This window comes from Chanodichthys erythropterus, chromosome 18, assembly GCF_024489055.1.
Source record: "Chanodichthys erythropterus isolate Z2021 chromosome 18, ASM2448905v1, whole genome shotgun sequence".
Taxonomy (NCBI): domain Eukaryota; kingdom Metazoa; phylum Chordata; class Actinopteri; order Cypriniformes; family Xenocyprididae; genus Chanodichthys; species Chanodichthys erythropterus.
Genome location: NC_090238.1, coordinates 35616209 through 35639195, shown reverse-complemented (window position 1 = coordinate 35639195; position 22987 = coordinate 35616209). Strand labels below are relative to the sequence as shown.

At 36.1% G+C, this 22987-nt stretch overlaps 1 protein-coding gene across 1 annotated transcript; it reads right to left on the bottom strand.

Annotated features, from left to right (window-relative positions):
• Window positions 1-3042: 3042 nt before the first annotated feature.
• On the bottom strand, window positions 3043-22522 carry cdan1 (codanin 1). Its single transcript, XM_067368113.1, has 28 exons — window positions 22414-22522; window positions 19730-20400; window positions 17362-17562; window positions 17099-17289; window positions 16543-16662; window positions 13922-14000; window positions 13717-13837; window positions 13533-13642; window positions 13335-13424; window positions 12711-12786; window positions 12421-12626; window positions 11803-11935; window positions 11568-11711; window positions 11327-11493; window positions 11167-11248; window positions 8882-8971; window positions 8695-8749; window positions 8460-8593; window positions 8274-8377; window positions 8024-8173; window positions 7882-7945; window positions 7603-7681; window positions 7292-7500; window positions 4855-4959; window positions 4666-4729; window positions 4402-4562; window positions 3674-3781; window positions 3043-3562 (listed from the first exon to the last, which is right to left on the bottom strand). Exons 1-28 carry the CDS (start codon window positions 22489-22491, stop codon window positions 3467-3469), a joined length of 3888 nt encoding a protein of 1295 aa, XP_067224214.1. The 5' UTR covers window positions 22492-22522; the 3' UTR covers window positions 3043-3466.
• Window positions 22523-22987: the final 465 nt, after the last annotated feature.

Below are 22987 nucleotides of genomic sequence, written 5' to 3'. Positions count from 1 at the left end.
CCGCGGCCGCAGTTGAACTGCGCTAAAACTTCCTGCCGTCCCTCCGGGAGGGGAGATTACGAATCCTACTATTTCGAAGGCATAGCTCATGAATATTAAGAACGCAGCGTGACGTCAGTTCAATAGAACTTACTGATTTGCTGAACGAGTATGCCTATTTTGCATAAGGCGTGGGTTCTTAATATTCATTATGGTTGGTTGCTGGTCGCTTTGGGAAGGCTGCGAGGTAAAGTTTAACATTAATGAGCTAAACCATCGCCATAGTAGGAAACCAGGGCGAGAGAAACAAAGGCGAAGTGCTCGCCTGAAGGCACACGTTAACTGCCTGTCTCTGCTTTATTAAAACCCCGTGTAGTCATTAGGACAATTATTTTGAAAGAAATACAACATTTATATCCAGCAAGGACGCATTAAATTGAACAAAAGTGACAAAGATATTTATAATATTACAAAATATTTCTATTTCGAATAAATGCTGCTGAAAAAAAAATAAGCGGCACAATTTTTTCAAAATTGATTTAAAAAAAAAAAATGTTTCTTGGCCACCAAATCAGCAGATTAAAGGGTTAGTTCACCCAAAAATTAAAATAATGTCATTTATTACTCACCCTCGTGCCGTTCCACACCCGTAAGACCTTCATTAATCGACACACTGATTCATAAAGCTCCGAATCAGTGTTTTGAAATCGGCTATCACTATATAAATCGTTATTTTTTTTTTTTTTTTTTGGCGCACCAAAATGTTCTCGTCGCTTTATAATATTAATATTGAACACTGTACTAACGTGAACTGATTTAAATATGTTTTAGTACATTAAAGGATTTTGAGAGGAAATGTCATTGCTCCCTATGCAGGCCTCACTGAGCCATCGGATTTCAACAAAAATATCTTAATTTGTGTTCTGAAGATGAACGAAGGTCTTACGGGTGTAAAACGGCACGAGGGTAAGTAATTAATGACAGAATTTTCATTTTTGGGTGAACTAACCCTTTAAAATTATTTCTTAAAGAGTTAGTTCACCCAAAAAAGAAAGTAATGTCATTTATTGCCTCATGTCATTCTGTAAGGCCTTCATTCATCTTCAGAACACAAATCAAGATATTTGGCTCAGTGAGGCCTCTATAGACAGCAAATATTGTAAATCTCAAGATCCATAAAGGTACTAAAAACATATTTAAATCAGTTCATGTGAGTACAGTGGTTCTACCTTAATATTATAAAGCGACGAGAATACTTTTTGTGTGCCAACAAAACAACATAACGACTTTTCAACAATATCTCGTGATGGCTGATTTCGAAACACTGCTTCGGAGCTTTACGAATCGAATCAGTGCCTCAGAGCGCCAAAGTCACGTGATTTCAGCAGTTTAGCCGTTTGATAAGAGATCCGAATCACTGATTCGATTCGTAAAGCTCCGAAGCAGTGTTTTGAAATCACTATATTGTTCAAAAGTCGTTATTTAGGTTTTTTTGGCACACAAAAAGTAGTTTTGTCGCTTTATAATATTAAGGTAAAACCACTGCACTCACATGAACTGATTTAAATATGTTTTTTGTAGCTTTATGGATCTTGAGATTTACAATGGCATTGCTGTCTATAGAGGCCTCACTGAGCCAAATATCTTGATTTGTGTTCTGAAGATAAACAAAGGTCTTACGGGTGTAGAATGACATGAGGGTGAGTAATTAATGACATTATTTAAATTTTTGGGTGAACTAACCCTTTAAGTAATAGCTGCATTTGACTAATAATTTTCCATGACTTTGTTATTAGGACTACTGGATTTAAAAAAAATGTTTCTACAGTAGCCCTGAATGGACAAACTGTTCTACGGAGCGCGTTTGCTTGACTCTCTGCTGTCTCAGGGGCCGTTTACATGACACTGTTTTCAACTAAAAATGGAAAACTTTTTAATGCTTTTTGGCCGTTCATTTACACGACAAAAAGCACGAGTCCCCTTACATGTTAAGTCACCATTTTGCGCCAACATGTTTCTACAGGAGCCCTAAACGTGGCCTACTTTTTGGTGACCTGAAAACTGCCTACGTGTAAACAACAAAAACGTGAATCTGTGAAGACGATGACGTCACGCACATATGCATTACAAGTTCAGTCTAGTGTTTCATCACCATCTAATGGCCTGCCAGCAGAATATAGCGTTTTTAGTCATTTTCATGGATTCGTATGAATGGGGATCGTTTTGACAATGGTGTCGTCTGTACGCGGAAAACTCCAAGGAAAAACTTATCCGTTTTAAGCATATTGTCAAGTAAACGTACCATCAGACGATGACATATTTGTCCTGTGTTGGCCACCGTAGCTTCTTTATATTGCAATTCACAATCTCACCGCTAGATGCTGCTAAACATTTACACACTGCACCTTTAATGTATTTATTCCCAGTGTTGGGGGTAACGCACTACAAGTAACTTGAGTTATGTAATCAGATTACTTTTTCAAGTAACTAGTGAAGTAACACATTTTTTTTCAATTTACAACAAAATATCTAAGTTACTTTTTCAAATATACTTTTTCACATTTATTGACTGACATCTCTCCTGTCCCCATGTTGAGAGAAATAAAGTGCAGAGGTGTTGTGTGCGCTGTGTGAACATGATAGTTTTTGTAGTTCTAGACCAAATGTGAACATGTATTTACCAATCTCACTTGCATGAAAACATTCAGTATTCCCCATAATGAATAAAAACAGTGAAATGTTATCTCAGAATTTTCTACTGTACAGGAATAAATATGCATTTCCTTCAGCCTGAGGCTTATTCATTTCACTTTTTGTGTGAAAAGGCCTTAACATTTGCTAAAAATAGATTTTTTTTTAAATTAAAAAACAAAAAAACAAATCACAATAGTGACGGAAAGCCATGTAGTCGTCCTATTGTAAACCCTTTAGTTTACAATTTCCATGAATTTTGTAAGTCTTGCATATGGACTCTAACTTTGCTATAATCCATATGGAAAATGTGAACACACGAAAGGTACTCATACATATTCACAAAATCACATTTTATTACATTAGACAGGTTTAGAATTAAATAGATAACATTGTCCAACATGAACAAAGTGCAAATTTTTCGCAAATATAGACTATAAGAAACGCATACAAACAGGCAGTGACAACAAGCAGAAAAACATGTACAAACACTTAACAAATAAATAGAATTTCAGGACAAGGAAGCACAGTGAACGGTCTTTATCTTATTCTACTCTGAGGCAGCATGAGAGAAAACTGGCAATGCCATGTTAAAATTGACTGGTCTATCAACTCAGCATTTTTTAAGCAGCAAATATTGTCCTTGCAACTAACAATAAATCAGACTTTAAAATATTTAAAATCATATATATTGTAGGTTTATGAATAGGCATCCTCATTGCCTGTTCATACAATAGTGTTTGGCTGGGATTCATGTGTAGAGTTGGTAATGTCGACACACGTGTCCCTCTAGTGGTCATTGAGACACCTGCAGTATGTCCCTGTGGTTTGGCAGTGAAGGCACTGGGAACTGGGTGGTCAGGGAGAGCTGCTGAAACTTCTCTACAGACTCCTATAAGAGAAAACGGAAAAAAGCCATCAGACAGACATTTGGGAGAAGTCCAGCCATGTTGTGCCATCTTTAAAATAACGAATCAGCACAGAATATGTAAGCAGCAATTACCTCTGGCCAAGATAGTGCTGACAACTTTGACCAGTTGGTGCCCACTTCCTCTTCTCCTAAAAGACCCCTCTCTATTAGCCGTCTTATCAGGAACATGAAGTCAGACCTCTGTAATATTAAGGATGAAGCACTGTTTAACCAACTTTGTTGTTGTAATATAAAACTAAACCTATTACAAATGGTTTTCTATGGAAGCTAGTTTGCGCCACTGAATAAAAAAATAAAGGTATAATTGTGACTTTTCATCTTAAATTACTTTTTTGACTTTTCTCAGAATTGTGAGATATAAACTAGCAATTCTGAGAAAAGTCAGAAATGTGAGATAAAATGTTGCAATTAAACCATTTTTTATTCACTGACGAAAAACTTGAAATTCTGAGGACAAAAAAAGTCACTTTTTTTCCCTAAAGAATTGAGAGATAAACTCACAACAGTGAGTTATAAAGTCCAATTCTGACTTACTTTCTCACAATTGTGAAAATCTTGCAATTACCCTTTTTATTTTTTTATTTAGTGGCGGAAACAAGCTTCCATAGTTTTCAGTAATTAAAATGAATTTAAAATAAAATGAAGTATAAATATTAAATGTATAACATTTTCAACAAACTTTTTTAAAATTTTCCATTATAAAATTAGTAATAAAATATTATTATTAATTTTTTTTCTTTTTCTTATTTATTATAAAGAATGTAACAGCTCGGCAAAACTGCAACAACACCAATGTTTACCTCACTATCTGTGGCACTGCAAATGGCAGTCAGAGTGAGTTCACTGAAGAGAAGGTGCAGAGGTGGAGAGGGAGTCCAAGCCCACAGAGCTAAAAACTTTTCCAGAAGAGCAGGTCTCTTGTTCCCCTCGGCTGAAAACACCAGAGGAAGCTCCCCAGATACTGCACATGGAAACAAAACCAAACAGACACAACAGGGTATTAATCATTTTCAGCACTGACTTCATGTAACGTTCGCCCCGTTTTCCATTAATTGTTCTCTCACCAAGTTTGCAGGCCAGCTGAACAGTACAACGCAACAGCATCTGCTCGACCACAGGAGAGAGGAGCTAGAAACAGATCAGGAGAGAATGTGTAAGAAAGGATCAAAATAAAGGATTACTAAAAACATTGAATGATGTGGATTAAAAAATGTTTTGAGTCAACACTGAATTAGTACGGGAGGTCCGATTACCTTCCGGCATCCAAGTGTCTGTCCCACTCTGTCCAGCAGAGACTCGATCTGATGAACAGTGAAAACCTCATCAGCCCTGGGTCCTACAGACACGCTCAGAACCTCCTGAAACATGAGACCAAATGATTTGAGATCTGACACGCTTATATTTAAAAAAATTACTGTAAAAAATTGCTTACTGCCATCTAGTCCAGGCTGATTAACTGACCAATTCCATGATACTGCTGATCGTTAATTCCATTTAATTAAATTCCAAATTCTACTGATAGCCAGTGCCAATGGTCAACAGTAATAAACAGCTTTATTTATATACTATTATAGCATTTAATAATATTTTAAATTAGCCTTTATTAAAGGTGCCCTACAATTAAAAATTGAATTGACCTTGGCATAGTTAAATAACAAGAGTTCAGTACATGGAAATGACATACAGTGAGTCTCAAACATCATTGTTTCCTCCTTCTTATATAAATCTCATTTGTTTAAAAGACCTCCGAAGAACAGGCAAATCTCAACATAACACCGACTGTTACGTAACAGTCGGGATCATTAATATGTACGACCCCAATATTTGCATATGCCAGCCCATGTTCAAGGCATTAGACAAGGGCAGCCAGTATTAACGTCTGGATCTGTGCACAGCTGAATCATCAGACTAGGTAAGCAAGCAAGAACAACAGAGAAAAATAGCAGATGGAGCAATAATAACTGATGATCCATGATTACATGATATTTTTAGTGATATTTGTAAATTGTCTTTCTAAATGTTTTGTTAGCATGTTGCTAATGTACTCTTAAATGTGGTTAAAGTTACCATTGTTTATTACTGTATTCACGGAGACAAGAGCCGTCGCATTTTCATTTTTAAACACTTGCAGTCTGTATAATTCATAAACACAACTTCATTCTTTATAAATCTCTCCAACAGTGTGTAATGTTAGCTTTAGCCATGGAACACTATCAAACTCATTCAGAATCAAATGTAAACATCCAAATAAATACCATACTTGCGCGATTAGACATGCTGCATGATGAACACTTTGTAAAGATCCATTAGCTGTGTGAACTTTGTTTATGCTGTTAAAGGCAAGCGCAAGCTCCGTGGGCGGGGAGCGTGAGCATTTAAAGGGGCCGCAGCCTAAATCAGCTCATATTTTATGATGCCCCAAAATAGGCAGTTAAAAAAATTAATACAAAAAAAAAAAAAAATCTATGGGGTATTTTGAGCTGAAACTTCACAGACACATTCAGGGGACACCTTAGACTTATATTACATCTTTTAAAAAGACATTCTATGGCACCTTTAATATATTTTCAGTTTTTAATTTTAGTGTAAGTTTAGTTATTTTGTTATGTGCACTTGTCATTTTTATTAGAATTAAATGGAATAAAAATATTTTACTAATACAGTATTTCTATTTAGTTTTTTTTAGTTTTTTTATTTCAGGTTTAGTCACTTTAGTAATTCAACTTAAATAAAGTTTAGAAATGCTGCCTTGCAATTAAGTGAAAAAGTTTTTTTGTCATTTATATTTTAACTTCATTACTATTAACATTACAATTACTATTTTTAATCACTTTAGGCCACACCATGTCCACACTAATATGTTTTCGTTTGAAAATGCATCTTTTTCTCTGTTTTTGCGTTCAGCCCACCTTGAGATGGTATTTTTGTCAAAGAAAAACTACGCTTTTTGAAAACTCTTCAAAGTCGATAAATTTGAAAACTCTTTTCACGTTATAAAGTGGATGTTGAAAACGGAGGTATTTGAAAACAACGATGCATGTTTAGTCATGTGACGCATGTTGTACCCATAGATATGTAGTTATTCCAGTATTTTTGTGCCTTCTATTTACATCAACAGTTTTGCTCAAGATAAATGCTCCTTTGTAAAATCTTCATATTATATTCCAGCAAAGATGACCGAGAATTTACTCACATCTGCTGTCCTGCGTGGCAAAATATGAGTTACGTTTTAAACCCGATTTTGAGTGCGACCTGGATGAAACAGTGAGTTATGTGATATTATGCTAATAAAATGATCATGCCAGAAGAATAGCATGAGAACTTCATTATGTCTACTCTCTCTGCATCATTTGTGAGCTTTTAGTATGTTGTGCGCATGCACTGTAAGGTGATTTAAGCATTTTCAGACGTTTAGGTGTGGATGAGCAACTTTTTGAGAACGCTAATGTGGATGACCCTCCATTTTTCAAATGTCTGTATTAATGTAGATGTAGCCTTAGTTTTAATTAACAATTACAACACTTCTGATGGCCTTGTTCAAGATTAAAAGAAACATACATTTTGTTGTTTAGAAATTTTGACTAATGGTGTATGTCTCATTTCTCACTATGAAATTTTATCATCAACCACCCTTCTCAATCCGTTTTAACATTTTTACAACTTGTCTGATAATCAATTACCAATAATCACCTTAACTTCAATCATGACTTCTGATCCCAGTGGGACCTTATGGGTGCAGTCTGAAACACATGAGGACCCAGCACTGAGCCCTGAGGCACTCCTCTGGACCTGCTGACTCTTGCTTGATCCCTCGCCCTCTTCAGCATCCAAACTGACAGTTGAGGGCACGCTCTTCATCACCCTATCAAACGCACTCTTCCACTCTCTCTTTAGCAATGCTAAGGGAGGTATTCAAACAGGAATATTTCAGATCCTTATATTAAAAAATGGCAAGCTATAAAATATGTAATGAGTCTAAATGGAGAATTGTGCTTCATTACTTGTGATGTTGGAGGACAGCCAGCTGCAAGCCTTTTCTGTAGCCAAACGAGTGGTGATGCGCTCAGCAGTGGTCAGGACCTAATCCACAACACAAAAAAAATGAATATCTCCAAGTAAATAAACTGATGATTTTGAAGCCTTTTCCTTAAATTAACCATGAAATGAGATGACAAACAAGAGTATCACTGTACAGCAATCTTCCAACCAAGATAAGCATCTCTATTTTTCTACAGAGTATTAAGTGGCTGGAATTAATGAAGAGTGACTGTTTAACTCACAGAAGAAGAAGTTTCCAGAGGAAGAAGAACTCGGACCGCTCCAGGGGCATTCTCACTGCAGAACCTATCATGAGAGATGTGACTAGTCCAAAACATGTCCAACAACATGATTTACACGTAATGAGAGAAGAGAGCTGCTGACCTGGTGGCTCTCTCCAGAGCCTGCATGCCTGCGTCACACAGCTGAGCACAGATAGAATCGTTTAGTTTGGCCGTGTTGACACTCTCCAAACCCAAACTATCTCTGAGAGTTTTCTCTCCACCCTTCACAAGCTCCAACACAAGCGTAGCCCTGCCACACACAGAGTTAGGAAAATATGAAATGATGTAATGCGAATTCAAATTGATTTACATGGACTAACACAGAGGGGGAAAAAAACAAAAAGACTGACTTGATGTGTTTGACGCAGTTGGAACCGACTCTCTCAGCAACAAACTCTACAGTGCGTCTGAGAGATGGGGGCTGGTTGTGAAAGAAGGCCTGTTCCAAATCGACCTGTTAAAACACATGGATGGCCGCACATGGATGACATACTCTCAAATCTTCAACAGATGGAAGACATTTGTTTGCAGCGTACCTGAAGTTTCTGCTGTGAACGGGTGGTGGAGGGTCCCCTCAGTTCTGCAGACGTGGGAGTGATCTTGCGAATCAAGCCTCCGCTCTTGGATGTGCTACCAGCCACAAAAGCAGCAAGAAGTTTACGAAACTCTCCTGCCAAAAGAATGACGTAAAGGTACTTCAATCACCCACAACTGGATTTATTCCAACCAAAACTCAGTAAAAGACATTTTTTTCAAACAGTACGCTCTCACCTAAATATGGACAGCATGTCAAGAGAAGCTGTTGGTCCACTAATGGGATGGTGTCCTGAAAAGAAAATATGCAGTATTATACACATTGTGAACTCAGGAAAAAGAAAAGATAAATAAGCATTTCTTTTCCTCCTTAAAAGAAAAATGGCTAAATGCATCCAGAGCAGAAGATCAGTGGTCCACTAACCAGCCCCTGAGAGCTTGTATTACTCTCCAGGTCCTTGATTTCTTCCTCTAGATCTGTGCTGAAGAAGAGATCTTCTGGGAAGATTGGGATCTAAAAGAGGGACAGTAACAGAAAGATTTGACAGGCTCATAACCATTCTCTTTGTCCAGACTGCATGATTTGGCCAATTGCAATTTGATAATTGTTTTTCATTATATTATATTATATTATATTATATTATATTATATTATATTATATTATATTATATTATATTATATTATATTATATTATATTATATTATATTATATTATATTATATTATATTATATATTATATTATATAAATAAAATAAAAAAAAAAATCACATTGAAACCTCTCTTATCTTCAGTATATGCAAAAACAAACTATCAAATGATCCCTTGCATCTCATAATTAAGTCCTGTTTAGCCTGCATGTTCTGCTTTTCTTTAACCCAAACCCTGCAACCCTTTTGCATTCACACTGGCCTTGACCATAAAACTGGATCCATATCACTATTTAGTAGGGGTGCTTCTATGGTGCATCACAATGCAGACGTAGACGATTCTGCATCAATTCAGTAATAGACCATAATCCATCAAAGCCTACTGACGTTTCTCTGACGTCATTCATTGCATAAAAGCTTCTTTCTTTAGCGTAAAATAGCAGAGGGAGTCGAAACACAAGAGTAATAAAAAAAATGCACCCACCATTTTAACATTTACAGCGTGCGTGAGAGAGCCCGTGTGCGTGTGTGAGCGTTTTTATAACTTAAGTACACTACTTGAAAGTTTCATGTGCTGTGTTCAGACTTAAGTTTTGTTTGATGTTTGCTACATTCAGGAAGTGAAGCAGAAAAAGGGAGTTCATATATCTGACTGCTTGTGTTCATTGACGAAAATGTAGCCATGTGCAGTAATATTGAAAATAGGTTGTTTACAATCACGTGGTTCTGGTGACGCGCAAAATACCAGTGGACGGCAAGCAATGAAAATTAGAATGGAAGAGATGGAGAAAGGTCCGTTCTGTGCTGGTTTAGAAAGGTATAAACAGAAAATCACAACATATGTTGGACGTGATCTTTATGTTATGAAGATGAGCGACTTTTGCACTGAATTGAAAGACTTTCCTGCCGTCGAAGAGGTAGATATAGAGAATGTGAAGCTGTGCATTCAGTTCTAGTCTGGGTTTGTTAACATCGCGCTGCCTTTTTACTAGTGAAGTTAGGGGAGTATTTTGATTTTCAGTCGCAATTGTGAAAAATGTCGCTATTTTAGTTAATTTATGCTGAATCGAAAATTGCAACAGGAGCTCACATCATCGTTTAAAGAAAAAAACTGGACGGTGTAATACAATTGTTGCCTTTTATACGTGTAAAAACACACTAAGGGAAGCAGGTTGAGGAGGTGACGGGAAGACGCCGTATATCCAATCTAATAATGTCACTGATTTAACCCACTCCCTATCACTCAATAAAATATTCACATAGCTGAGTGTTTTTGAAAGTGTTGTCTTTGTTGTTGAATCGACTTCTGTCAGCTTGTTAAACATTTATTTGGACATTTTCTACCATATGATGACTGAAGCAGCAGCGCGTGACACTGTTCTCATGGTAACCAGAACAACATTATGAACGGAATAGTACAAAACTGAAGTGAAAACACCAAATTACCATTCAATGTGATAAAATAGCTTCTCTTCCCTGCAAACGATACATGTGGATATTTAACCAAGTCAAAAACAAATAAGATAAGCAGGTATCCATATTCATTTCAGTATCAGCAGACGCAAAATGCTATTAAAAGGCGACAACTTTTAAAGTTAAAAAACGATATAAGTTATAAAAAACGGTATAAGTTATGTAAACAATATAAACACCTTCTGGGTTCTTGATTTTATCTATTTGAGCAACCATAAACGACGCAAAACATACAAATTTTGAGTATTTGATAGGATTCCTATATAGAAAAATCACTCCCTGCCCTCCAAACTCATTCACGCTGCTGCTGTGACGTCATGTGCAACCTACTATTTTGCAGCATTTTGGTTACATTTTTGACTTGCATTGTTATTTTTTAGACTTTTTAAATTATTATAATATATCAATGTGGAATTATTATTATTTTAAATATTGCAACGTTATTATGCAGTATAATAAATTATGTCCTGACATGATATGTCAAAAGTTTGTTCAATTGCAAACAAAGCAGGTTACATTGGAAGCGCCCATCTGCAACAGTTTTCTGCCTGGTGTTTGATTTTCAGCCCAGTGAAAATGAGACATCTCACCTGGAAGAGCCAGCCCAAAACTGCCACCATGAGCAGCTGATTCATGTAACACAGCTCCCCTCCTCGACCCAACACCATCCTCCTGAAACACACACACAAGCATAATTAACAGCACAATCACACACAAAGATCATCTTTGATGTGCATGTGAAAAACTCACTTGTAGATCTGAAGCAAAAGGCACAGAGCAGTCCTGTAACAAGGCAGAAATGGGCCGATATAATCCAGCATGGACAGGAACTCCACCATCCAGGGCACTGTCAGAATGGTGCGTCTCCGATGCACTGAACTCCTCAACACCGCACACACATCCAGCACTGGAGAACTCTGACAATATGCACATAAAATAAATTAGGTCCTGAAGAATGCATATCTTGCAGGCAAAATTCAGGCCTTCATACCTTGCTCCGCAGAGTGACTGCAGCGTCCTGTATGTCTCTAGATGGCAGCTCAGAGGTCTGGTAAGGCAGAAAAGAGATGAAGCCCAAAAACTTGGCCAGAAGTCGTGCCGTGAGAAGCACAGAGGAGAAACGTTGCTTCTCATCCTGAAACAATGAGCCCAAAAAATGTGTTTTAAACCCATTCAAAGCCTCTGATTACTTTGGAGTGCTTGAATATTTTGCTTTCTGGTCTAACCTGTTGCTCCATGTCTCCATCACCGGTCTCCTCTCCCCGGGAAGGGCTAGCGTCTGGACCGAGGATGGACACCTCGTCTAACTTCAGCAGCTGCTGACACAGACCATCTTTCAGGTGCTGGTTCAGCTGACAGCTAGTACAAAGATGACAAGAATTAGAGCATAATTAGGTATGAAATGGGTATGATTCTTAAAAATAAAAAATAAAACTCGGTTAATACTTTTCAAGAAGGATCCATTATATTGACAAAAAGTGACAGTAAAGATATGCACAATGTTAAAAAATGCTGTTCATTTGAACTTTATTCATCCAAGAATCCTGAAAAGAGTAGATCAGAGGATTACATTTTAAAATGTGTTTAAAAAAAATTGGTGAGTGTTTTGAAAGCGTCCTTCACTGTTTTTGCCCAGCGTACAAGCTGTGATTTTGCTGTGCTGTAATGTAAACAAATATCTCTTTGTTACAAAAGAACAGAAAATGTTTGCACAGGAATGTAAACTGCACTCAAACTAACTCAAACAGCTGGAGCGGGATTGAAAAGCTTAAATTATGACATCATGAAAGCATCAATTGCACATCTAAAAAGGTCCCAAAGAGGCCCGCGGCAATAACATTTACCAGCTGGCTGTCTGAAGGAAACCCTTGAAGAACTCCTGATGGCCAGGAAAGGACGGTGGAGGGCAGGGACCAATGAGTCCCTGAGGCTGGACCAGACGCTGCTGCAGGCGCTTCAGACGACCCAGGCTGTCTGCACCCAGCATGCCCAGCAGATCAGCATCAGGAGCATCACTGGAGGAGCCCAGCACACAAGGGCTCTTACACATCTAGAAAAAGAGACAAAGAGAATATAAAAAGGGACAAATAGAGAATAAGAGGATATGTGAAAATAATCAGCCATTTTGGCTCACCTGGATCAGCTGCTTCTGGAAGAGTCTGGCAAAGTGAGAATGGCTTCCTGCTGCTGTAAGCTGACTGACCATCATCCTGCAGGTATAAATGTATATACAGGTATAAACATCTCACAACTGGAAATCAAATTTTCACAATCAAAATGATTGAGGGATGATATGTATATCATTCAAATAAAAAGAACAAAGAATATACTTTTAGTTTTAACTATAAATTATCCCTTTTAATGGATTAGATCACTTTCAAATGAAAATTATCCCAAGCTTTACTCACCCTCAATATGACTCTTTTCTTTCTGATGAACATAATCAGAGATATATTAATAAATATCCTGATGCATCCAAGCTTTATAATGGCAGTGAACAGGGTTCACGAGTATGAGTTGAAAAAAAGTGCCTCCATCCATCATAAACGTACTCCATAATAAAGGCCTTCTGAAGCAAAGCGATGTGTTTATAAAGCAATTATAAAGCTCAGATTTGCCAGGGTACTTATCAAGATATCCCCGATTATGTTCATCAGAAAGAAGATATATACAAGTCATATACACCTACTATGGCTTGAGGGTGAGTAAAGCTTGGGCTAATTTTTATTTGAAAGTGAACTAATCCTTTAACACTCACCTGACTCTACTGCCTAATGCTGCCTCAAAATCCCAGCCAGGCTCCTTATGAGAGTCCTCCCATTCTCTGATCAGCCCGTAAAACACATCCCTACAACAGAAGCAGAAAAAAATAAAATGAACCATATATATCCAGGCAACAAACTGAAATCACCTAAAACTTCACATATTTGAAACATATTTATGTTGCTCAGTGTACCTCTGCTTTTTAAACGTGTGGAAGGCCCTATCGCTGCTAAAATTGGAGCGGTTATCTGTGGCGGGCTGGAAGGGTACCGAATGAACGAACAAGGGTGGACTGGGGAGCACCTGAGGAAGAGAAGACATGGTTCACCATGAGCTTTCAACGGTTACTTATTGGTTACTTTTAAACTAATGCTTACTTTAGCTGTGCAGTTGTCCTGAGCTTGTGCCAGGCGGTCTCTGAGGGATGAGGAGAAAGTCCCCACTCTCTCGTTCTCAGACAGAAGACGCAGAGTGCATTTGTCCAGGTGTGACACCAGCCTGACGAACAGAGAACACAGAAAGTCAGGCACACTGAATCCAATCTGAAGCAGTGAGAAGTAATGAAACTATAATCAGACTTACTCAAACTGATTCTCCAACACTTTCACAGAAAAATACACACAGTTGTGGACATTTCCCAGGTAAGCTCTCTCCAGCACATCTTCAAGACCATAAATGAACAGGACACAATCAGGACATGATCAAATTAATCGCTTTGAGATTGATTAATCCTCAAAACCAGAATAAATATCTAACAGGCATGTGTTCAGCTAAAAACAAAAACAGAATGAAAATCATATAGCAATTGTTTTGTTCTATTCCACTATGGAGGCCATTCAATATGACGACAATAATATAAAATGAATAATACATTTTATATTAATTTATAAAAAATTAAAATAGGCTGCCCCCTAATAGTCGACTAGAAGAGTCTTAGTTGACCAAAAATTTTATTACTCGGTTAGTCGCAGAAAAAAAAAACTTGTGGCAAAGTCACGCAGTCCGTGAGGGACAGATTAATGTATTACAGTATGTCGGGCAGGAAATCAAAACATTCAACCTCAAATATGGCTAACCATTTGAAACATGCTAGTAGTAGCAACTTTACATTGTGCTTGCTCTAACGTTAACCTAGATAAATGTGCGTTTATATAAGTCTGTGTGTGGAGCGTGGAGGCTAAAGTATAGCTAGCTTACTGCAAGACATGGAGGCGCCGGCACGATCACTTGCATTTTTTCTGATAAAACAACTTAAAATTAGGGCTGCACGATTAATCGCATGCGATTGTCATGCGTGTCTCATCAGTAAAGCCGGTTCTGTGATTAGCGGTAAATGTCCATCACCTGCTTTCAAATGGAGCGGCACTTAATATACAGGGCCGTAGTTCGCGGACAAGCTACGCAATATCGCGTTCATAATCAAAAGCGATTCTTGCAGCCCTACTTAAAATACTCAATTTTTTGTTCATACAGATTGTAGACTGTAAAGGTGTACTTTTATTTGTGTAAACTCACAATAACAAGAAAACATTGTGCCTTTGTAAAATAAAGAAAACAAGCAGGATGCACTTTCTGCCATCTGTGAACTTGAGCGCGTCAAAAAAAATAAACCAAACCTCAACGTATACTTGCCTCACAGATATAAGAAATATATCTTTAGAAAGCTTGAAATGTCAAGCGATTGTCAACCAATTCAAGTGGAAAACAAATAAATATTGTCAGATTATTTAACCCTTAAATGCATACCTCGGGTCTTTAGTGACCCGGGACATCATTCACTACCCTCCTCCTCATTTATTTTTTAAAGTTAGACATCAATTTTCTTGGTATTCCTCAAACAATTCATTATAAAGAATATAATAATAAAAAAAAAATCAAAATTATAAAAAGAATGCCTATTTTTGTATTCATTTTTGGTAAAAAAATTGTATAGGGTTGCTAACAACCCGAGGTGTGTATGAGTGTACGTATATTTTTTCTGCACAACAATAATTGAATCTTAGATGACAGAATACGTTTTTCCCACAAGGTGGCAATGTCTGATACACAATGCTGAAGTGACGACTCATTCAGACAGAAAACCAATTAATAAGAAAAACATGAAATGGCTCAGCGATTTACTGCAGAGCAAGTACTGAGCGCAATCAAATATTACTGTAACTGTTACTGGATGAATCTGGTGAAGCTGTTAGCGATCGAAATATTGATTTTGAAAATATTTAAAATTATATAGTTTTCAGAATATGTTGGGCTCATATTCGTGACCTCAAACATAAAACTAGCCCATTATTTGCTGAATTTACTGGGAAATGAGCTCTGACGAGGACAGTGGTGATTGCATAAAACATCTGCTCAAACTGAGCCCTTTCAAGCTCCAAAAGTTAACAAAATATGATTAATTCTTCTGTAATTGTTACTTAATATCAGAGGAGTTTTATATTATCGCGACGGTAGTGATCCTTCCGTGTTAGCTATAGACCCGAATATGTAAGAATGATTGGCGAAACAATCATGCATTTAAGGGTTAATCTGTAAGAACCGTGCATATAGGTGCATCCACTACTGTGGAGATGACGAGTCAGCATTGTTGACTTAATCTTTGCAGCCGAAAAGAGAAAACAAATTATTAAAATGTTTAGACAGTCTCCTTGCTGTTTTGTTCGACACACTCATAATCATTACTTTTGCCGGTGTGCTGTGGCAAGTTTTATGCGTGCGCTTGAGCGCTGATTAGGATATGTATTATACTGTACAGTATATAGGCAATTAAAGGTTCATTATCATGATTTATATGGCTTATTAATATACATGTGCGATTAGTTGACTAATCACTTAAATGAACAACTATTAGTTGACTGGAAAAATCTTTAGTCGTGGGCAGCCCTACAATTATTCCAATATTACTATTACAATAATATTGTAGTGTAAAAAAAAAAAAAAAACAAGTATTTAAGAATTATTTTACAGTAAAAATAAAAGCCAAAAAAAAAAAAAAAATATGTGCATAAATGTTTCAGCTAATTTAGTTTCCAGTACAGAATAATGCATGAGTAATGCACTTTTAAAGCTGTACTCTACTAGCTCTGTGCTGACAGCAGGATTATGAAACGACTCATCTTTATGACATCTCTTCAGCACGATTTAACATGTAAGCGTAGCCAAAAGCCTTAAATAATTAAATAAGCTTTTAAATACTGACATACCTGGACTGTCTTCACACACACTGATTCCTTCCTCTGCAGATTCAGAGACAGACACACCACGAGATGTCAGGAGCTGCAGCACGAAGAACAGCTCCAGGAAAACACACGGAACCAGATTCTCTACAAGCAAAATGCATTAAAACTTAAAACAGACGAAGCATCTTATTAATGTATGCTTATGCCGTTCAAAAGTTTAGGTTTGGCAGCTCTGTAAGAGGCTCATCCACACCAACCAACAATACTGCTCCGTTTATTGTAAGTGTGTGCTGCAGTTTTGTCTGCTGCTTTAAATTCTTGAGCTCTTTAAAGCTGGGTGGATTCTGATTGGCTGTCGTTCTGAAAAATCGTTCTGAAAGTGATTCCAACGATATCGTTTCTCTGTGCCATTATAATTGTGGTATGAACGATTTTTTTTAACATATGTTTCTCTTTATTGTTAACGTTATTGAAAAAGTGTATTTGGCAGTGAATTACAAAGAAAAAGAAAAGAAAATGCAAACTTTGATCAACTATAAATGAGTAAAGCAGTATACAGCACCCTCTACAGGCCACTTACCTGAAATGCAGGTACAATACAGCTCCGCTAAGAGATCCAACTCTGATCTGTGTGTAACTTTGTCAGGGTCAGGGCAAGGTGACTTGGGGTCAGGGGTCACTTTTGACCCTTGCCTCTGCACTGTTTTGGTTGGGGTACAAATGGCAGGGGTGGTTTTGAGTGGAGAGCTGGTCTGCTGGGCAAGTTTAGACCTAGAGAAGATGAAACTGCAAATGATGACAGAGAACCACAGAAATATATTCTTACAACATAACCCAACAAACCTTTCTCTCCTGAGCAACTCTCTCTCTTCCTGCAGACTGAGAGGACTGCCGCCGGTCAGTTTGGCCCCAGCGCTCTCTGGTATGGTAGATGAACTGGCAGGTAGGCTGAGTGGGGTGGATGTGAAGCAGCTCTTAGGTTTAGAGTTGGGCCGCTCTGCACTTACAGGAGTTGGGTTAATTCTCCGTGAAGGTTTGGTTGCTCTGGAAAAACAGCAGAAATGTTTCATTTGATCTTTCATATTACATTTATCATGTAATTGCAATGAATACACATTTGAATCACTAACTGGAATATTCAATGCATACAAAATTAAAATACAGAGATTAAATTGTTTGATTAGCACGCTCAATTTCCTGACACAAAAAAAAAAGGAATTACTTTAAAAATACGTTAAAACTGTCATGAAATTTAATTTGCTTTTATCTTTCCTTCCCTATTGTGACATTCAATTAAAACGCCTCAATTTTTTTTTATTTTGTCCATTGAGAATTGACTGGATCATTGATGTTTGTTAATTTCTGTAACTGACAGAAAACAGAGGAAAAAATTGACAACAATAGGTATCTTTTTGTTTTTTGCTCAATGTTTTTGTTTACAATGGCATAAGATTTGAAAAAAACAAAACAAAAAAAAAAACAATGTGCACAGATAAATAATTTATAATGAACACTGCAATATTCAATTAAAAAAAAGTCAATTTTAATTTCACAGTGACTTGACAATTATTTATATTTTAAATTTTTCTGGGGAGCATAATGTAGAAATATCAGGGTAATACAACTGTCTTGATATTATAATAATGAAAAAAAAAAAAAACTTAAGAATTAAATTTGGCATATTTTTATCAATTTTGAATTTTTATTATGTCTTGGAGGGGGAAAAAAATATATCAGTTTACTAAAACTGGAAATTATAAGATAGGAGGCGCTTATGACTGTCTGTATGGGACAATAAGTCTTCTAAAACTTTTAGATAATTTGACTTTTATAACCAAGCTAGTCAAAGTCAATTCACACACATACATATTATATATATAATATATTATATATATATATTATATATTATATATATATATATATATATATATTTATTTATTTATTTATTGAGAGAGGATGGATGGATGGATGGATGGATGGATGGATGGATGGATGGATGGATGGATGGATGGATGGATGGATGGATGGATGGATGGATGGATGGATGGATGGATGGATGGATGGATGGATGGATGGATGGATGGATGGATGGATGGATGGATGGATGGATGGTCAGTCAGTCCAAAATTTATTTCAGACACCTTGAACATTTCATTCATTAAGCAAAGGGTCCGAATAATTTTTGGTCCCAAATTCTTATCAATTTTACTAGTAGTCCACTGTATAAAGAATTTTTGGATATAATATGTCACAGTTTACTATATTTTGCTATCCTCACTTACATAAATGAACTTTAGTGTCCTGCACCAACTAGTAAAAATATATAAAAAATGTCTGAATAATTTTTGGTTTGACTGATATATATCATTATTTAAATGTACAATAATACAATATATATTTTTTAATTTTTATTAGATTTTATACACACACACACACACACACACACACTTGTATACATAAACAATCATAAATATACTTAACTGCCATATAATTTTATCATCATTTTATTTTATTGTCAATAAATGAGCTTGAAACTGGTATGAAGTTTTTTTGAAACCCAAAATGAACATATAATACAAATAAATTTTCTGCGGTCCGAGTCAGAGTGCCCCCCGCAGCGTTTCACTTAATTCTATCGAACTCGGAATTTGGATTTTCTCCAGCTCGTTCTTGGAAATAACGTCTGGAACGCCACTTAAAGTCGACCTGTGAACTCGGTACATAGATCATGCGTCATTTGACGTCACTTCCAAGATGTTGGCAAGTCGTGCTTCCATTGAGCATTGGTAACGTAACACATAACATTAGACATTAACTTAGTTTTTGTGATAATAACTTCATTTTTGCTTTTCATCAGCTGTTTTCAAAGCGATTTTATGTAGTTTTTATTCTGTTTTTGCCATAATTGACACAAGAACACAATATTGTTGTGGCGACATCATGTGGTCAACATGTTAACATCTGTTTGACTGGAACTCACTGAGGACTGAAGTGGGACATTTAATTTTGGATATTCCCACATCCAACCTCATATGGAAAGCAGCGTACACGAAAACGTTTAACTAAAAATGGAAAACTTTATGTTTTGGCCTGTTTGTTTTTTTTAACAAAAACACGGATCTGTGAAAACGGTGGCAGCATGCACATTACGTGTACATTTTCTTTTTTACAATTTTTTTTTTCTTATATTAGTCACTGATTCATCACTTACACTGGTGAAGACTGGGCGGCACCCACTGGAGGAAAGTCTTCCAAATTATTGAAGTTGAGCTGCACCTGTGTTGGAGGTGACACCGGTTCAATCCTGGCCACACCTCTACTCCTCCTGCCGCCACCTTCCCAGCGAACTCCTTCCTCCGACACAGCAACGCGAGTTCCCGTTTGTCGGCTGGATGAACACCCCCCAAACCCCCCACTCCTCCTGCGGCCTTTGTGCTGCTGTGCGGAGGGGCTGGGCTGGGTCTCTGGGGGAGACGTCATGAAGTCACCAAGACTGGCACGCTGGGCGGAGCGGCGCTCGGAGGGGGTGTTGCGGGGAGCAGGGCTCCAGACAGAGCTGAAAGAAGGGCTGCTGAAGGCGCTTACGCCACTCAAACACTGAGAGCCGGTAAATGGGGTCTCTTGCTCACCCCTCCCACCCACGGGGGATGTAGACAGGGCAGGAGAGAAGAGCTGGACTCGGCTGGCGCTACGCATACCCTGGACTGGTGTGGATTTGTTGCCTCTCCGATCAGAAGAGTGCTGCGTCCTGACAGATCTGGAGGTGCTGGGGGTCTTGGCAGGTGTGGTGGGGCCATGGGTCAAAGTCTGACTGCTCTGCTCTCGCAAAAAATTCAAAAGGAAAGGTACAAACTCCTCTTTGCTGACCTTGGATTCACAAACCTGCCGAAACAAAAAGTTGTGAAAAGGCTTGAACGTTGAGTTAAAAAGTGAGCAAAATGAATGAAACTTTAGTTTTAGATTTTTTACATTAAATTATCTGGCAAAACATGTAATATCTCAGCAAAAGAAATGCATATTTATGTATTTAAAAATAGATATTTTATATCTAAATGAAAATCATGGGTGTGAGAAATTCTTCACTAAATTTTAATTATATCTTAATAATATATTGCAATAAATGTAACATCATGCCACATATAGTTATGAAGCTTTATGTATGAAATATTCTAACTCCCTAAATAAGTTACTTCTCTTTTCACAGAAAAAAAAAGGATTTTATGTATATGAAACAAAACCCAAAATCAATCTCTTTTTAACATTATATTATTAGTGTTGTTATCATTAACTAAAACAATTATTATTTGTTTTCAGTAACTGAAATAAAGCTGAAATAAAATATTTTTTATTATTTCAGCTTGGCAACTAAATTAAAAATTAACAAGTTTAAGATGAAGTAGTAAAATAACTAAAACTGATAAAATAATAAGTTAAAGCTAAACAGAAATGTAAAAAAAGACAAATTAAATTACTAAAAACTTAAATTAAATGAAAATGAAAACTGCTGATTCAAGTATGAAAGCTAATTCAAACTAATAAATACTAAAACAATTGTATTTAAATAATAGTAAAATAACTATTATACCTAGTAAATAACAAGCCTTTTTAACACAAAAACACTGAAATTATTAAATTTATATTATAACTCCCTAAATAATTTACTTCTCTTTTCACAGCAAAAAAGAAAAAAAAAATGAAAATAATTGTATTTTTATGTATATGAAACAAAACCCTATAAATCTCTATTTAACATTATATTATTAGCGTTGCTATCATTAACTAAAACTATTATTATTTGTTTTCAACTGAAATGAAGCTGAAATAATAAAATATGTTTTATTTATTATTTCAGCTTGGCAACTAAATTAAAAATTAAGTTTAAGATGAAATAGTAAAATAACTAAAACTGACAAAGTTAAAGCTAAACAGAAAAAAAAAGACAAAATATAAAATTACTAAAACTTAAATGAAAATGAAAACTGCTGATTCAAATATAAAAGCTAATTCAAACTAATAAATACCACAACAATTGTATTTAAATAATAGTAAAATAACACTTATACCTTGTAAATAAGCCTTTTTAACACAAAACACTAAAATGATTCAATTATAAGTTATTTCTTTTCACAGCAAAAAATAAATATTTGGATTTTTAATTATCTCTATTTAACATTATATTCTTAGTGTTGTTATTAACTAAAACTATTATTTGTTTTCAGTAATTAACATAAAGCTGAAATAATAATATAAAAAAATGTCACTTTGGCAATTAACTGAAATTAAAAAGTTTAAGATGAAGTAAGTTACTAAAATGACTAAAAGTGAAAGAAAATAAATCTAATTAAAATAAAAAAAAGAAAAACGTAAATTACTAAAAACTGAAATGAACTGAAATGAAAAAAAAACACAATAAATACTACAACAATTGTAATAGTAAAATAACACTATTATACCTTGTAAAAACAAGGCTTAGTTTTTACTAAAATTGCGTTTTAACACTAAAACGTTTCAATTATGTTAAGAAACATTGAGAATGTTATATTTTCAAATTATCATAATAAACAACACATTATGAAAGGTATTTATATCCCCAAAACGGTCATTATTCTCTCACCAAAAAAGAAACTTTCCCACTTATTGCTCGAAGATATTCTGTGGCATAAAAAGTTATCATATACATGTAAAACATAAATTTAACTTAAAAACAAAACTGTAAATACCCACATATACAATAAAGCGACTCATTTAATGGCTGTTTGCTAACGTAGCTACAGACTAGCTGACTGACTTTCAGGAAAACAATCCCTCTCACACTCCGCTAGGCAGTGACAGAGAAACAGCACAGCATTAGCAAGAAAACACAGTATTAGAAAGAAAACTAATCTAAATTCTTACGTGTTGTCCTTTGAGCCAGATCACTGCCTCGCTTAACTCCACTTTACTGTGCAGTAACGATTCCAAAAGAGCCGCCATTCTTCTCTGAGGATCATGAGGGTGACGTGCCTCTTGTCAAGGACGGGATTGGCTGAGGAGTACAGCGCGCGCAAACCTCAACAACATTGCCAGTACTTCAAAATAAAAGTTCAGATCTTCCATTTCATAGATATACATATATCTATGCTTCCATTTGATTAGGGAGTAAAAGTTTTTCAGAAAGGGTCTATAAACCAATGTACAGAAACGTTATCTTTTTTAAAGATTTAAATTAACTTTTTTAAAACTTGTTTTAAAAGGTTTTATGTGTTTTGGATATTTTTCTTTTTGTTAGGCAATTGATGTGCCCTACAATTTTTCCACACACCTGTTTTGTACCTGGATGTCGAGTATTAGTCAAAGTCAAAGTACTTTTTAAAAACAACAAGTGCGGCTCTTTTAGAATCGTTAATTTCTAGAAGTAATAATAGATCATAAATTATCCTGGAAACCACACATAACACATGTATTGTCAAAAATGTCAAGAACCATTGCT

Bases quoted from the DNA above. Each gene is read 5' to 3' on its own strand.
- cdan1 (XM_067368113.1), bottom strand. From the start codon at position 22,491: ATGGCGGCTCTTTTGGAATCGTTACTGCACAGTAAAGTGGAGTTAAGC. The intron at 17,563-19,729 runs GTAAGTGATGAA...CTGTTTTTCCAG, and splicing joins GCCGCCCAGTCTTCACCAGT to AGCAACCAAACCTTCACGGA. The intron at 17,290-17,361 runs GTTTGTTGGGTT...CATCTTCTCTAG, and splicing joins GAGTTGCTCAGGAGAGAAAG to GTCTAAACTTGCCCAGCAGA.